We start from the raw sequence: 15,356 nt of genomic DNA, 5'->3' as shown, positions 1-15,356 counted from the left end.
TCCAGGAAGAAGAGACCGATGTGTCAAATATATTTAGAAAATAACTGAAAACTTACTTTTAAATTCAATTTCATGTTTATTTTCATTGCATTTCAGTCTCCAGCATATAAATAATAAATGATAAAATAAGGACACACTTACCATTCTATGCAAATGGATTCATTTTAGGACTTTATTACGGGAATGATTCTAGGCCCTTCTTGTTGCCACTCTGTCCTGCTGCAGGAGAGGGTGGCCTTGACATTAAAGCGGATTTCCCACCGTTTTTTATTCCTAGTATCAGAGTAAAAATAAGTTTTAAAAAACATTGTGCTGATTTTTTTTTTTTTTCATACTGCCTGTGGGAAACAATACAATGTCTCAGTCTTAATCACCCAGCCAGACACTCTGACTAAAGAAAATCTATAGAGGAACGGACTTCATTAGCATCGCCATAAAGCATCAGCTCAGTGTGGTGTTTGAGCCTGGAAAGTCACCTGGAAAGAGCGCTGGGGGTTATATTACTGTATACCGCGCTGGGGGGTTATATCACTGTATACGGCGCTGGGGGTTATATCACTGTATACAGCGCTGGGGGGGGTTATATTACTGTATACAGCGCTGGGGGGGGTTATATTACTGTTTACCGCGCTGGGGGGTTATATCACTGTATACAGCGCTGGGGGTTACATCACTGTATACAGCGCTGGGGGTTATATTACTGTATACAGCGCTGGGGGTTATATTACTGTATAAAGCGCTGGGGTTATATTACTGTATACAGCGCTGGGGGGTTATATTACTGTATACAGTGCTGGGGGTTATATTACTGTATACAGCGCTGGGGGGTTATATTACTGTATACAGTGCTGGGGGTTATATTACTATATACAGTGCTGGGGGTTATATTACTGTATACCGCGCTGGGGGGTTATATCACTGTATACAGCACTGGGGGTTATATTACTGTATACAGTGCTGGGGGTTATATTACTGTATACCGCGCTGGGGGGTTATATTACTGTATACAGCGCTGGGGGTTATATTACTGTATACAGCACTGGGGGGTTATATTACTGTATACAGCACTGGGGGGTTATATTACTGTATACCGCGCTAGGGGGTTATAATACTGTATACAGCACTGGGGTTATATTACTGTATACAGTGCTGGGGGTTATATTACTGTATACAGCGCTGGGGGTTATATTACTGTATACAGCACTGGGGGGTTATATTACTGTATACAGCACTGGGGGGTTATATTACTGTATACAGCGCTGGGGGTTATATTACTGTATACCGCGCTGGGGGGTTATATTACTGTATACAGCACTGGGGTTATATTACTGTATACAGCGCTGGGGGTTATATTACTGTATACAGCGCTGGGGGGTTATATTACTGTATAAAGCGCTGGGGGTTATATTACTGTATACAGCGCTGGGGGGTTATATTACTGTATAAAGCGCTGGGGGGTTATATTACTGTATACAGCGCTGGGGGGTTATATTACTGTATAAAGCGCTGGGGGTTATATTACTGTATACAGCACTGTATACAGCACTGTATACTCACGCAGCGAGTCTGCAGAAAAACAGCACTGACAAAAGGCGGGAATCTGTTATATAAATATATATATAGATAGCAAAAATTACTAGCCAATAATCGCGCAGACACTGCTTCGATAGACCAATAAGTAGCTGGCATGCGAAGGGAGCCTGGATGACTTTGAGCAATGAAAGGCAGCCGTGCTCTGTTGACGTTTGCATAGCCCCGCCCCTTCTCGCAACCTTGGAGGTTGCAGTCTAGGGAATCTCCGGGGCGAGGGTGCGTCTGGCCCCGCCCCCCACCGAGTTGCAGCCAATGGGCGCGCTGTGTGTGTAGTGACAGATTAGGTAGTGCCTGTTCTCTGGGTGCTGGGTTGCGCCGTGCCGTGGTGCTTGGGTCCGGCGGCGGCGGCGGCGGAGGAGGTATTGGGCAGTGCCCGGGCAGAAGGGAAGTCCTCACCCACACCCCTTACGAGCTACGGTACACAGTCTCCAGGCTTCCGCCTGTCAGGGCATGGAGGGGCCCTCCGGGGAAGGTGACCTGCTCACTGTGAAGCATGAGCTGAGGACGGGTGAGTGAAACCTACCTGCTTGTACCCAGTGCCAGCCACCTACCCGCCTGTACCCAGGGCCGGCCGGCTACCCGCCTGTACCCAGGGCCGGCCGGCTACCCGCCTGTACCCAGGGCCGGCCGCCTACCCGCCTGTACCCAGGGCCGGCCGCCTACCCGCCTGTACCCAGGGCCGGCCGCCTACCCGCCTGTACCCAGTGCCGGCCGCCTACCCACCTGTACCCAGTGCCGGCCACCTACCCGCCTGTACCAAGCTCCGGCCGCCTACCCGCCTGTGCCCAGTGCCACCTACTTCCCTGTCCTAGTGCCAGCCACCTGCCCACCCGTACCCAGTGACTACTGCCTGTCTGTACTCGGTGGCATTTGTGCCCAGTACCAACCACCTACCTGCTTGCTTTCTACCCTGCGCTAGCTACATAGCTGCCTGTACCCTGTGCCACCTGCACCCATGTGCCAGGAACTTACCTGATTGCCGGTGATCTACCTGCCTGTATCCGATGCCCACGAACCTGCCTGCTTGTTAGAAATTGCGCCTGCTCAGCGTTCCTGCTGTCCATGCAATTCCGTAGCCAGCGGCCGCTTTCTATTTTAATGTCATTTAGTGAGCAGAATCCTGCGTTTGCAATAATTATAAAATAGGAGATGTCTCCAGCCGCGGCCGTCCTGGGGTAGGAACAGGTTTAGGGCCGCAGACTAATTCACTGCCGCCCCTGCCCAGTACCGCTGCCGTCCGCCCCTGCCCAGTACCGCTGCTGTCCGCCCCTGCCCAGTACCGCTGCTGTCCGCCCCTGCCCAGTACCGCTGCTGTCCGCCCCTGCCCAGTACCGCTGCTGTCCGCCCCTGCCCAGTACCGCTGCTGCCGCCTCTGCCCAGTACCGCTGCTGCCGCCCCTGCCCAGTACCGCTGCTGTCCGCCCCTGCCCAGTACCGCTGCTGTCCGCCCCTGCCCAGTACCGCTGCTGTCCGCCCCTGCCCAGTACCGCTGCTGTCCGCCCCTGCCCAGTACCGCTGCTGTCCGCCCCTGCCCAGTACCGCTGCTGTCCGCCCCTGCCCAGTACCGCTGCTGTCCGCCCCTGCCCAGTACCGCTGCTGTCCGCCCCTGCCCAGTACCGCTGCTGTCCGCCCCTGCCCAGTACCGCTGCTGTCCGCCCCTGCCCAGTACCGCTGCTGCCGCCCCTGCCCAGTACCGCTGCTGCCGCCCCTGCCCAGTACCGCTGCTGCCGCCTCTGCCCAGTACCGCTGCTGCCGTCGCCTCTGCCCAGAACCGCTTCTACTCCCTTCCCCCTCTGCCCAGTACCGCTGCTGCCGCCCCTTCCCAGTACCGCTTCTACCCCCTGCCCAGTGCATGGTACCATTGCATTCCACTCCCTACTCCCAGCACTGACTGCCCCCCAACACCGGGCAGCATCCCCTTATCACACCAGGGCAGGGCACTTTAGGTACTTATTTCTTTTGTCAGGTAAATCTCCAGGCTGTAGATTAATACCCCCAGGTCAGCGTGTGGCGGGCCGTGTGCCCCTGGGGGGCGCTTGTCCTGTCCTTCCGGCAAGTGCCAAGAATTTCTCATTGTGCCGCTTGGCACCGTCGGGCGCCCCGTATTCTCCAGCCGTATGAACAGGCGATTGCCGCTCGTACCCGGCTCCTCGCTTCACTGACCTACAAAAAGCGGGCCGATCATACAAAAGGCGTCGTCGTCAGCGGTTACTTCATCCGCCTCGTGCAGCGGCCGCGCTTTCTCCTCTATTACGCGCTTCGTGACTTTTTTTCTAAATTTTTTTCTTTTGTGAATCTAGCGGCTGGAGGGGGGGGTGTTACGTGGCAAAAGTGGTCCTTTTTTCGTTAATCAGTAGTTGGTCTTGTCTTAGATTCAGGAGCTGTATGTCTACCCCATGCATGTTTAAATCCCCTCACTGTATTACCCTCTACCACCTCTGCCGGGAGGCTGTTCCATTTATCTACCACACTTCCCTCACCTGCTCCTTCTCCCATGTATAGAGATGGCGCTGTCTCTCCCAAAACATCTGCTTGCCCCCAAGTATCAGCACCATCTCTAGAAGACTTAATGACCCCTATCAGCAGAGCTGCAGCTTCGTACTGTATCTTCAGTACAGGAAGCCTCACTTTGGTATTTGTTTCCTTCTTGTATGTTCTGGAATGCCGTAATTAATCGTGTTTTCAAACAATATGCAAACTCAGATGGGGAGGAATTAACGTCTTATAAATAAGGCGTCGCGGGGGTAAACGGGGCGCGTTTAGCCGAAACAGCCGGGAAGCTTTATTTGCTTTCTTTTCCCTTTTTTTTATTTTTTATTTTATTTAAATGAAAATGTAAATTATTTGGGATAAATCCACAGAGAGCAGCGTGGATGCATGAAACTCGTGTATTTGAAAGAGCTGGGGGTGGGCAAAGGGGCAAATGCATGTGGGGGGATTCAGAATTTGAAAGGGGGGGGCACCATGAAGAGTTAAAGGGACCCCTCGGCTGCCATGTGCATTAAAGTGCTGGAGTGTCCCCTTAAACTGGCCGGCCTGACGTCCGTCTATTTGTCGCCTGCGTTAGTTTGGGTGAATAAGCTGCATATTCATGCTTTTTATAAATAGGAATATATCTTCACGTCTGGGGAGGATTTAAAAGATCCTTTATCCGCTTTTGTTCTCCGTCTTCCCAGAAGTATCGGTTTGGGGGCGCGGGGTAATTCGCTGCGGAAGGGCCGTAGGGGGCCATCGGGTTCCGCAGATACCGGGGGGGGCGCTTAGGGAAGCGCTGTGGGCACGGAACGTACCCGGCATTTAAACCGGGCAGAAGAGATTCATTTTAATATACGAGCTCGTCGGAGCCCCCGGGGGAAGTTGGAAACGCGTCGGCGTCTGCGCTTTTTACACGTATTTTTTCCCATGTTTTAAGCTCTGCTGGCTGAATTATTATGGAATTCACCAGAGGGGATGAACGTGATGATAATTCATGTTCCCCGCCATACCGAGGATCCAATACCATTTTCAGACATTCTGCCGTCTCCGAATCTCACTCTCTTCTCTGTTTTTTGTTATTATTTTATTTTATTTATTTTTTAGAATAATGTTGGCTGTTTTCAGATACTTCACTGTCACCCCCGACATCTGCAAATCAGTAAATCTGGATGATTGTTAAATTATAACCGGGTTTCATAATAATCTGGAGCCTCCTTATTCTCCAAAGACCCAATATATTATACACACCACTGGTGAAAAGTTTGGGGTCAATGAGCTGTTTTCACAGAAAACGACGACATTTCTCTCTGTAACAGACTTGGATCAACGAACCCAACGCGCCATTGGAACACAGGAGTGATGGGAGTGATAAAGGGCCATTGGAACACAGGAGTGATGGGAGTGATAAAGGGCCATTGGAACCCAGGAGTGATGGGAGTGATAAATGGCTTTTGGAACACAGGAGTGATGGGAGTGATAAAGGGCCATTGGAACCCAGGAGTGATGGGAGTGATAAAGGGCCATTGGAACACAGGAGTGATGGGAGTGATAAAGGGCCATTGGAACACAGGAGTGATGGGAGTGATAAATGGCCGTTGGAACCCAGGAGTGATGGGAGTGATAAAGGGCCATTGGAACCCAGGAGTGATGGGAGTGATAAAGGGCCATTGGAACACAGGAGTGATGGGAGTGATAAAGGGCCATTGGAACACAGCAGTGATGGGGGTGATAAAGGGCCATTGGAGCACAGGAGTGATGGGAGTGATAAAGGGCCATTGGAACACAGGAGTGATGGGAGTGATAAAGGGCCATTGGGACACAGGAGTGATGGGAGTGATAAAGGGCCACTAGAACACAGGAGTGATGGGAGTGATAAAGGGCCATTGGAGCACAGGAGTGATGGGAGTGATAAAAGGCCTCTGTACGCCTATGAAGAGATTCCATTAAAAATCAGCTATTTCCGGCTACAATAGTCATTTACGACATTAACCCCATCTGCGCTCGATTTCTGATCCATTTCATGTTTTTTTTTTAATGGACAAAATGTGTTTTTCTTTCAAAAACAGGGACATTTCTCTGTGACCGCAGACATCTGAACGTTCGTGTTAATGGATATCTTTTTTTTAAATTTATTTTAGCCATTGTTAAATTCTCCGGTAACACATAAATCGACCAGCGCATGACAAGTCAAAATCCAGTTTTATTTAGAACAGTAAAAAGTTCCAAGTACAAGTAAAAAAAAAAAAAAAAAAAAAAAAAATCCGGATGATAGAAACCTGCCTGACGTGTTTTGCTTGTAGGAAGCTTATTCATAAACCGTGGCCAGAGAAGTGGAGAATAAATGGGGTGTGTTAGCCGGCGAGTCGGGGGAAGTCATTGCGAGCGGTTTATATTGAACCCTAACCGTCGGAGTATTTCTTCAAAGATGAAAAATCACACGTCTGAGGTAGAAGCTGCAGCTCTGCAACTACAGCTGCCCGTCTGACAATTCTTGTCACTGATTGGATGCTTGAAGCATCTCCTGTGTGGCATATAGCTAGGGAGGGTGGGGGGGCAAAGGCCTTTGGGGAGGGTGGGGATTCTGTAGACAACAAACCACCAAAACTTAAGGAAGCCCACGTGTACATGCAATGTCTCCAGTGTCCCTTTAAATCAGTCCCTATCCAATGAACTTTCGGTAAGGAATCTGTGGAATTTGGGCAGAATGTATGGAAAGGCATTCAGAATTTTGGAAGATATACAGTTGTTTATAGAGGAATCTGCTTCGAGAATTTGCTGTCTTGGAAGAGGCTCAAAAAATAACCCCATGGGCTTAAGGGTTGGAAACTGCAGACTCTACAACTCTCATCACGCTTGGCCACAGCGCGGACTGGGTTTTTCGCCTGTTTCGTTTCCCCGTGTGATAGCCTCGCTCTGCATACTAATTCTTGTGCAATCTCTGCAAGAAAGTACGAGCCGATCTGTTTATAGCAGAAGAAAAGGAAGTTGTTAAAGGAGCTTTTATCGTAAAATCGGGGAGGAAACAGATCTATTCCCGAGGCCCGCGCAGAAAGCTTGCCTTGAATCTGCCACTCTGAAAGGGCATTCGTCCCACTTACTTCGATTTCTGGCCGGTGTAGGCGAAAGAATGAAATTTTTAAAGCTATTTCTACCATTCAGTGATTTTTGCCAACAAAGGAAAGAGCCCCCCCCCCCCCCGCCTCTGATTTGGTGCGGAGACTCCTCTGCCCAACATATCCAATCGTTTTCATTGATTGATTGATTTTAATAATTGTTGAGTATATGAATAATTACTGAAATAGTTTATTTAATAGATTATTCAAGGAAAATATATATAATATAATATAAATATCGGAGTACATGTGCGATGACCTCCTGAGAAATTAACTTACATCGGTGTGAAAATATCCACTATATTATACCTACCAAGTGTCTCTAATTAGAATCCCTCTTTCCCCCCCCCCCGATGCCCCCTCTCTCCTCCCTGATGCCCCTTTTTTCTAGGAGGTCAGAATGTTTGCTGGGTATGAGGGTATCGCAGGGTTCTACGGCCCTAAAAGCCCCGATAATGTGTATAGAAACAGCAGGGAACGGTTTTATAAATTGAACGGGGAAAATAAACCCCATTATTCTTCTTCTAAATACCCCACTGAGTTACACAAATACCCCGCAACAGGTCACAAAGTCACATACAAAGTCTCAGTAGACCCCACCCCCAGCCACACCTCTAACCACACCCCTTTAAGATAAAGTACCCCTAGTTCGTCAACTTGGGACCAACTAGCTGTACAACTACCATCACCTTCAGCCAACACTCAGAGCTTCGGCTCGCTCACCCTGCTTTTACCCTGCGGCTGCTGTAAGGTGAGCTCGCTGGCCGTTTTTCCACCTTTGGCACGCAGGTTGCCGGCCTCCAGCGTGGCTTCGTGGCTGCCGCACCTTTTAACGTATGGGTGCATTTCCAGGGCAGCAGGTTCAGGGAGGGAGGGAGGCGAGGCGTTCTACTGCCTACCCAGCGTTCAGAAACGTATAATTACCCCACGTATCTGCCTATTTATAACTTCAGAGAGCGGCCAGGAAGTTACCTCGGTGTGATGAACCTGAGAGGCGCGTTCCTCCCGCGCTTATGAAATCCTGCGGAAAGAAAACCGCTCTTCATTGTTAAAGGGACGCTGCAGGCGTCGCGGGCGATTTAATGCGTGTGACGGACGTTTCCCTTTAAATGATGGTTTGCGCAGATTTCTGATGCATGGAGCGATTCTACAGAAGCCCCCCAAGCTTTTGGCCCTCCCCCCCCACCCCTAGGCTTGTATACGCAGACTATAGCAAGCCCTGGGACTGCCTCGCACGCCAGGTTTCAGGGGGGTCTAACGAGACCCCCGTGCGCATGTTCAGAAAGCCCTCCTGTTAACTTCATTGGGAGGACAAAAAGGGACTGTGGAGAAGCCAGGAAGCTGCAGCTTCTCCTAAAGGTAACACAGCTTCAATGGGCCGCTAGACTGTCTCCTTCATAACCACTGAGCGGACTCGGATACGAATGAAGGGCGCGTCGGACCGCTCAGAAAGTAACAAAGTATCCTTAAAATAAAATACCTTGTATCCATAACATATAAATAGGACACAGAATATACAGATATAAATCAGGGTTCCTCCCAGTATTGCCAGTAAAAAGAAAATGATTCTGCCTGGAAGTAGTTAATTTGCATATTGGGCAAATTGTAATGATGTCATGCAATGACATCACAGGGGGAAGAGGCTGACGGATATTTTTTCTTCCCCATCTCTATATGTTCCTGAGATTTTCGTGGCATGATGCGGGGACTTGGTTTTATTCTCTATACACCGGCCCAAAGCGCAGGCAAGCGTTACTGCTGCAAGCTGGGCTCTCACGGCCCGGCGCATGTTCAGCTTTTTGGATATTGCATTGTTAACCAGAGAATCTGTCGGCTTTTTTTTATTGATTTTTTTTAAGTTTTACAGAGCGTCAGTAATTTGGGCCGTTTTCTGCGTTTCCGGAGCCTGGATCGCAGCCTTGTTTTCCTGCTCATCGCACATTCTGTGTTAGAACACCCTGTACCCGTCTCACACGATGCCGCGCCGTCCCCTCCTTCCGCACACCCTTTTGCCGGCGAATGCTAATATTTTAGCATTTTTATTTAATGAGCCGCGTGGTACATGCTAAACGGCAGAGCTTTCCTATTATTTAAAGACAAAACGCGTACCTAATAAGCATCGCCCCCCCCCCCCCCGGCGCCCCGGGAAAAGCACAAAAACACACAAATAAAAAAGCACCATTAAAACTGATTAGCATTCCGGGGATTGATTTCCTTTTTATGGTTTGTTTTCTTTTAAGGTTTTTTTTTTTTATGGATTAGATGTATTCGACGTTATTTTTTTTTGTCTCTCATTTGAAGTATATGTGATGAAGTAACCGCACGACTGCATTCCTTTTATTTATTTATTTTTTATTTTTTTTTTACAGCGAACTTGACCGGACACGCAGAAAAGGTGGGAATTGAAAACTTTGAGCTCTTGAAGGTTCTCGGAACAGGAGGTACGATCTTTGTATGAATTGTGAGGCGTCAGCATTCTATATTTATATGTTATTTATAAGAATTTTAGTCAAAGAGCCGCGCGTTCTCAGATAAAACGGCCTTCATGGGATGTATGTAGGACACAGATGTATGTAGGACACGGATGTATGTAGGACACGGATGTATGTAAGACACGGATGTATGTAGGACACGGATGTATGTAGGACACGGATGTATGTAGGACACGGATGTATGTAGGACACAGATGTATGTAGGATGTATGTAGGACACGGATGTATGTAGGACATGGATGTATGTAGGACACGGATGTATGTAGGACACAGATGTATGTAGGATGTATGTAGGACACGGCTGTATGTAGGACACGGCTGTATGTAGGATGTATGTAGGACACGGATGTATGTAGGACCTATACACGCAGCTTCAGAGAAAGCTCTGAATTTATTTCCTGGAATCTTCTGTTTTCGCTACTAAAAAAAGAACGTTTTCAGGGTTACGTTACGAGGTATTAATAACAGGAGGGCTTTCAGAACGCGAGGAGCCTTTCTAAGAAACCGGCTGCAGGGAGAGATGTTAACGAGAAGAACGTTGGACCCGGAAGTGAATGTAGAATGGGTTCTCTCCGCTCCCCTCTGGTATAGGAAGGGTTACTGTGTCTTCTGCTGGGTTTCGGGTATATTCTTGGATTAGGGGTCCGGATACTGGGGCGACCCGTGGATTCATTTCTCATAAAGCCGTGCTGATTGGCTTATGGCTCCACCGCTGAGATAGTGCTTTATACTGGTGGACACTGGTTTTGGGCTTAGGATCTCAGGGCTTCGTTTAGGGAACTCGAAAAGGTAAGTCGCTGCGGCTGAGCGGCGTTACTCAATCCCCAGCGCGGAACTTCCCGCTTCGGTTATCTGCAAGACACGATAGAAACTGTGCCGGCAGATCGGTCCCATTCGGCCCCCGCCTAGTCGCCCATTTCTCCTACCAACCTTAATCAGTCGTTGGTCTCGTCTTAGATTCAGGAGCCGTATGTCTATCCCATGCATGTTTAATCCCCTCACTGTATTACCCTCTACCACTTCTGCTGGGAGGCTGTTCCACTTATCCACCACCCTCTCACTAAAGTAAAACTTCTTCCATTCCATCTCAGCCTCTGACCCTCTAGTTGTAAATTATAGCTTCTTGTTCTAACGTTTCTCCTGTTCTCCCCGCTCGTGTACGGGGGTTTCAGACGCACGGCCGGTACTTCCTCTCCAGCAGTTTGAAATGTTAGAGGGTTTTTTTAGGAGTTTTAAACTAAAATATCCGGCGATATCAGCAAAAATAACAGGGCAGGGATGTATAAAGCCGGGTAGAGCAGAGGAGGGTGCTTTGGTTACTTTTTAACCCCTTAAGGACAATGGGCAGTCCCTAAACCCATTGAAAACAATGCATTTTGTGCCCGTACATGAACAGGCTTTGTCATTAAAGGGTTAACCCACCGTGATCTGAACCATTTAATCGTTTCTGGTTTAAAATAAATTCGAATTCATGGCTTGCCGTATAACTTGCTCCTGATTTATTATTATTAAGTTCTGTGGTTGGTTTCTGGGTGACGATAAAAAACCTTCTTCTTGTCTCGGCCGCAGCGTACGGCAAAGTGTTCCTGGTGCGGAAGGTCAGCGGCCACGACTCCGGAAAGCTTTATGCTATGAAGGTGTTGAAGAAGGCGACCATCGTGCAGAAAGCCAAGACCGCCGAGCACACCAGGACCGAGAGGCAAGTCCTGGAGCATATTAGACAGTCTCCTTTCCTGGTCACGCTCCATTACGCCTTCCAGACAGACACAAAACTCCATCTCATACTGGGTAAGGAGCTTATCTTATCGTTAATGCAGCGGCCGGGGGACTGATAATCGGTGCGGGATATCACCGGGGGGGGGGGGGCTGATAATCGGTGCGGGATATCATCGGGGGGGGGACTGATAATCGGTGCGGGATATCACCGGGGGGGGGCTGATAATCGGTGCGGGATATCACCGGAGCCACGCGAGGATAGTACCTAACATGAGTGTGTGTGTGTGTGTGTAGATTTTATTTATATATATATATATATATATATATATATATATATATATATATTATTGCTTTTTCAGCCTCTGTTGCAGATGTTTCCTCCCCAACTGATTTATCGCGGTGTAGAGGAAACGTAAAAGATAAAGAAATGATACATTTTGTGTGTTACCAAATCTGATCATCTAGACGGTAAATGTGACTTATTAATTATTGTTTTACAAATTTGAATAGCTACACGAAGACATGCGCAGCCCTCGCTCTGTGGGACATTCTTCTGCTTTCAGTGTATGTGGTGAAGCTGCCCTAAAGCCCCATGGTCTAAATATCAATAAATATAACAGAAACCCCATTTATAGAGCCATAAACATGTGGGTCCCTTCACATTTAGTAGCTTTGCACGCTCTCCACCTGCTTGTCCGCCTATTGTGTTTTAAGGCTATATATATATATAATAATAATTAAAAAAAAAATATATATATATATGTATAATAATAATAATATATATAATAATAATAAATATAAATCTCTCTCACTATATATATATATATATTATAATAAAAAAAAATATATAATAATAATACAAAATATATATATGTATAATAATAATAAAATATATATAATAATAAATATAAATATCTCTATATATATATTATAATAATAAAAAAAATATAATAATAAAAAAATATATGTATAATAATAATAAAATATATATAATAATAAATATAAATATCTCTCTCTTTATATATATATATTATAATAATAAAAAAAATATATATATAATAATAATAAAAAATTATATAATAATGAAAAAAATATATATAAAGAGGACAGTATTCCTGAGTTACCCGTATTGTTTGCCTCTTGCCCGTGGGGTCTCTTTAGTTTTCTTTGTCCCGGGACAGGCTTTTTATACTCTTTAGTACTTTTCTGCCGTTCTGCAGACTAAGAGAACTTTCCGCTACATCACGATTCCGTTCTCCTGGTATTTTAAGCCGCCTGGAAGGTCTCGGCACGAGTGTTTATCTGTAGCCGTGGGCTAAAAGCCAAAGGACTTGTGCCAGTTAATGAGCTCATTTACTAACTCGGTGTAACATTTACTGCGAGGCCCGGGATCGGTCCGTTCTGTCTTTAATGGAAACGCCAAAAAAGCGTCAGACGCCGGCCAAGGCGGAATATTTCTCCGGCAATATCACGGGGGGGGGGGGGGGGTATGAAGGGGGTATGAAGATGCTTTGGGGTCAGGAGGGTAACGAGTCACTACGTGGTCTGGTCATACTTTGAATAACTCTGCAAATTCATGTCTTTCCGAGCACAGAAAGCGTCTGGTAAAAGGGACTTCGGACCTCGCATTGTGTAGAAAAGTGTTTTATTGATCAGATTTTAGCTCCGGATTCCTTTTTTCGATCTCTGTCTATTTACTGATACTTTGTAATTTATTTCATTTGGGTTCATTTGTTTCAGTAAAAGTACAAAAGTAGCCGATCTTATTGATTGACTGATTAAGGTTTGAGTCTTTACAGCAGGAGAAACGGCCGACTAGACCGGGGCCGGATGGGGGCCGATCTGCCGGCAGGGTCTACATTCAGTGGACAGTAGCTGCCCGGGCAAAAGATCACCCGGGAAAATGTCTTCCCTTTCCAGATGAGCCGCGTCTTCTCTTCCCTCTCTTTCCGGGATGGATGTTTGCTGCCGGGGGCGCCGGGAACCGCCGGCTAACATTCCCTGCGTGCCTGCGCCGTGGGAACGCGTGGAATGGTTTCCGCGTTGATCGTGTGGGGTGTGCATCGCGCATGCTTCGCACTGAGCCTGTCCCTTTAACTCCTTGCAGATTATATTAACGGAGGGGAGCTCTTCACCCATCTCTCCCAGCGCGAGAAGTTCACCGAGGAGGAAGTGCGGATATATATCGGGGAGATCGTGCTGGCGCTCGATCATCTGCACAAGGTCATTTTCCCCGCCGGACTGTTTCTCCTCTCCCTTTTTATTTCTATTGATTAGACTGTAAGCTCTTGTGGTCTCACTCCCCACAGTGTTAGCGTTGAGTGCTCTACTGGATACATGAACACAGATTTCTTTGGCATTATTCCTCCCCTTTAAACATAAGCCCCCGAAGCTGTACGTTTAATGCTTTTTTTTTTTTCTCCAGCTCGGGATCATTTATCGGGATATAAAACTTGAAAATATTCTGTTGGATTCCAGCGGCCACGTGGTTCTCACGGACTTCGGACTCAGTAAAGAGTTTCTGACGGATGAGGTAAGATGGCGGGACGCGCGGCGGGGGCTCGAGTCTCCAGGAGCAAAGAATATTTATCATCGTACGTTTTTCTAATAAAATATAGAACGGCGTAGGTACGGCGCTGAGCGTTTAGAACCCGTCCGCTCCGCCTTAACACTCCGACCCCCGCCGGCCTCGGATTTTAACGGATGCGTTTGTAGCAACCGTCGGAATGTTTCAGAGCCGAACGCTGCTTTTTCCACCCCAGAGAGACCGGGATAATCCAAGTGTGGGAAGCGTTCAGAAAATGTTAGCGTGACATCGAGACGTTTCTTATAATGACTTGGGGATGTTAATTAAAGATGCTCCGCATGTCCGGCCCGGGGGAGAGAAGAGAGAGGCGTGAGAGAAGAGACGGACGGGGGAGAGAAGAGAGGGGGGGGCGGCACGGGAGAGAAGAGAGGCGGGGGGGGGGGGGGCACGGGAGAGAAACGCTACAACAGGAGACCGGAATCTAACACTAGAGAATCAGAGGCTGAGATGTAACGGAAGGGAGTTTTATTTTATTGAGAGGGTGGGAAATAAAGGGAGCAGCCTCCCAGCAGAAGTGGTAGAGGTTAATCTACTTGGGAATTTAAACATGGGAGATGCACAAGGACTGTCCTGGATATCAGTGCCGGACTGGTGATGGTCGGGCTGTTTCTGTTTTGCTGTTTCTGTGCATTATTCACGTTTTTTTAGTGTTATAGTCGTGGTTACAGATTTTCCGCTTTTTGTTATGTTTCTTATTTGTTTTTAGAGGAAATTAACCGTTTCTTTACTTTTAGAATGAAAGAACGTACTCCTTTTGCGGGACGATAGAATACATGGCGCCGGAGATAGTCCGGGGAGGGGACTCCGGCCATTATAAGGTACCGCTTTCACCCGCGCCGCCTTTTACGCGCTATGACGGTATGTAGTGAGCATGCGCGGTGACCGGCGGCACTCGGTCTCTTTCAGGCCGTGGACTGGTGGAGTTTAGGCGTTCTGACGTACGAGCTGCTCACCGGAGCCTCACCTTTCACAGTGGACGGGGAGAAGAACTCTCAGGCCGAAATCTCCAGGTAAACTGCCCTGTCCGTCCGACGAAGATCCCCTCCCCAAAGACAAACGCCTGGCGCGCTTACAGAGTGGCTTCCGGTGTATTTAGTGATAAAAAAGTGTTAAATTGGGCAAAGCAGTGGGAACGGCGCCTTCATATACATTTGTGTTGGTTTTATTAAGGAGGATATTAAAGAGCGACCCTCCTTACCCTGAAGAAATGAGCGACGCGGTGAGAGATCTGATTCAGCGTCTTTTAAGGAAAGATCCAAAGAAGCGCCTGGGCTGCGGGCCGGAAGGGTCCGGGGAAATCAAAAAGCATTGTTTCTTTGAGGTGGGTACGTGGCTGGAGTTTCAGTCCGAGGCGGTTCCTCGGCGTGAGAAAATTTTCAAG

The 15,356-nt window shown here is 47.8% G+C and overlaps 1 protein-coding gene across 1 annotated transcript; it reads left to right on the top strand.

The window, feature by feature from the left end:
- Positions 1-2,043: 2,043 nt before the first annotated feature.
- On the top strand, positions 2,044-15,296 carry LOC149273581 (ribosomal protein S6 kinase alpha-5-like; the record flags this gene model as incomplete). The annotated part of the gene is made up of 8 exons (XM_089506115.1): positions 2,044-2,101; positions 9,550-9,621; positions 11,242-11,460; positions 13,496-13,611; positions 13,814-13,921; positions 14,710-14,793; positions 14,882-14,985; positions 15,146-15,296. Coding segments are annotated over exons 1-8 (912 nt in total), but the record flags the coding sequence as incomplete, so codon positions are not given.
- Positions 15,297-15,356: the final 60 nt, after the last annotated feature.

This window comes from Sceloporus occidentalis, unplaced genomic scaffold (genome assembly GCF_023333645.1).
Source record: "Sceloporus occidentalis isolate IW3139 unplaced genomic scaffold, rSceOcc1.0.p SCAF_365, whole genome shotgun sequence".
In the NCBI taxonomy this organism is placed as follows: domain Eukaryota; kingdom Metazoa; phylum Chordata; class Lepidosauria; order Squamata; family Phrynosomatidae; genus Sceloporus; species Sceloporus occidentalis.
The sequence above is the reverse complement of the archived record's forward strand: the minus strand, read 5'-3'. Positions and strand labels throughout refer to the sequence as shown.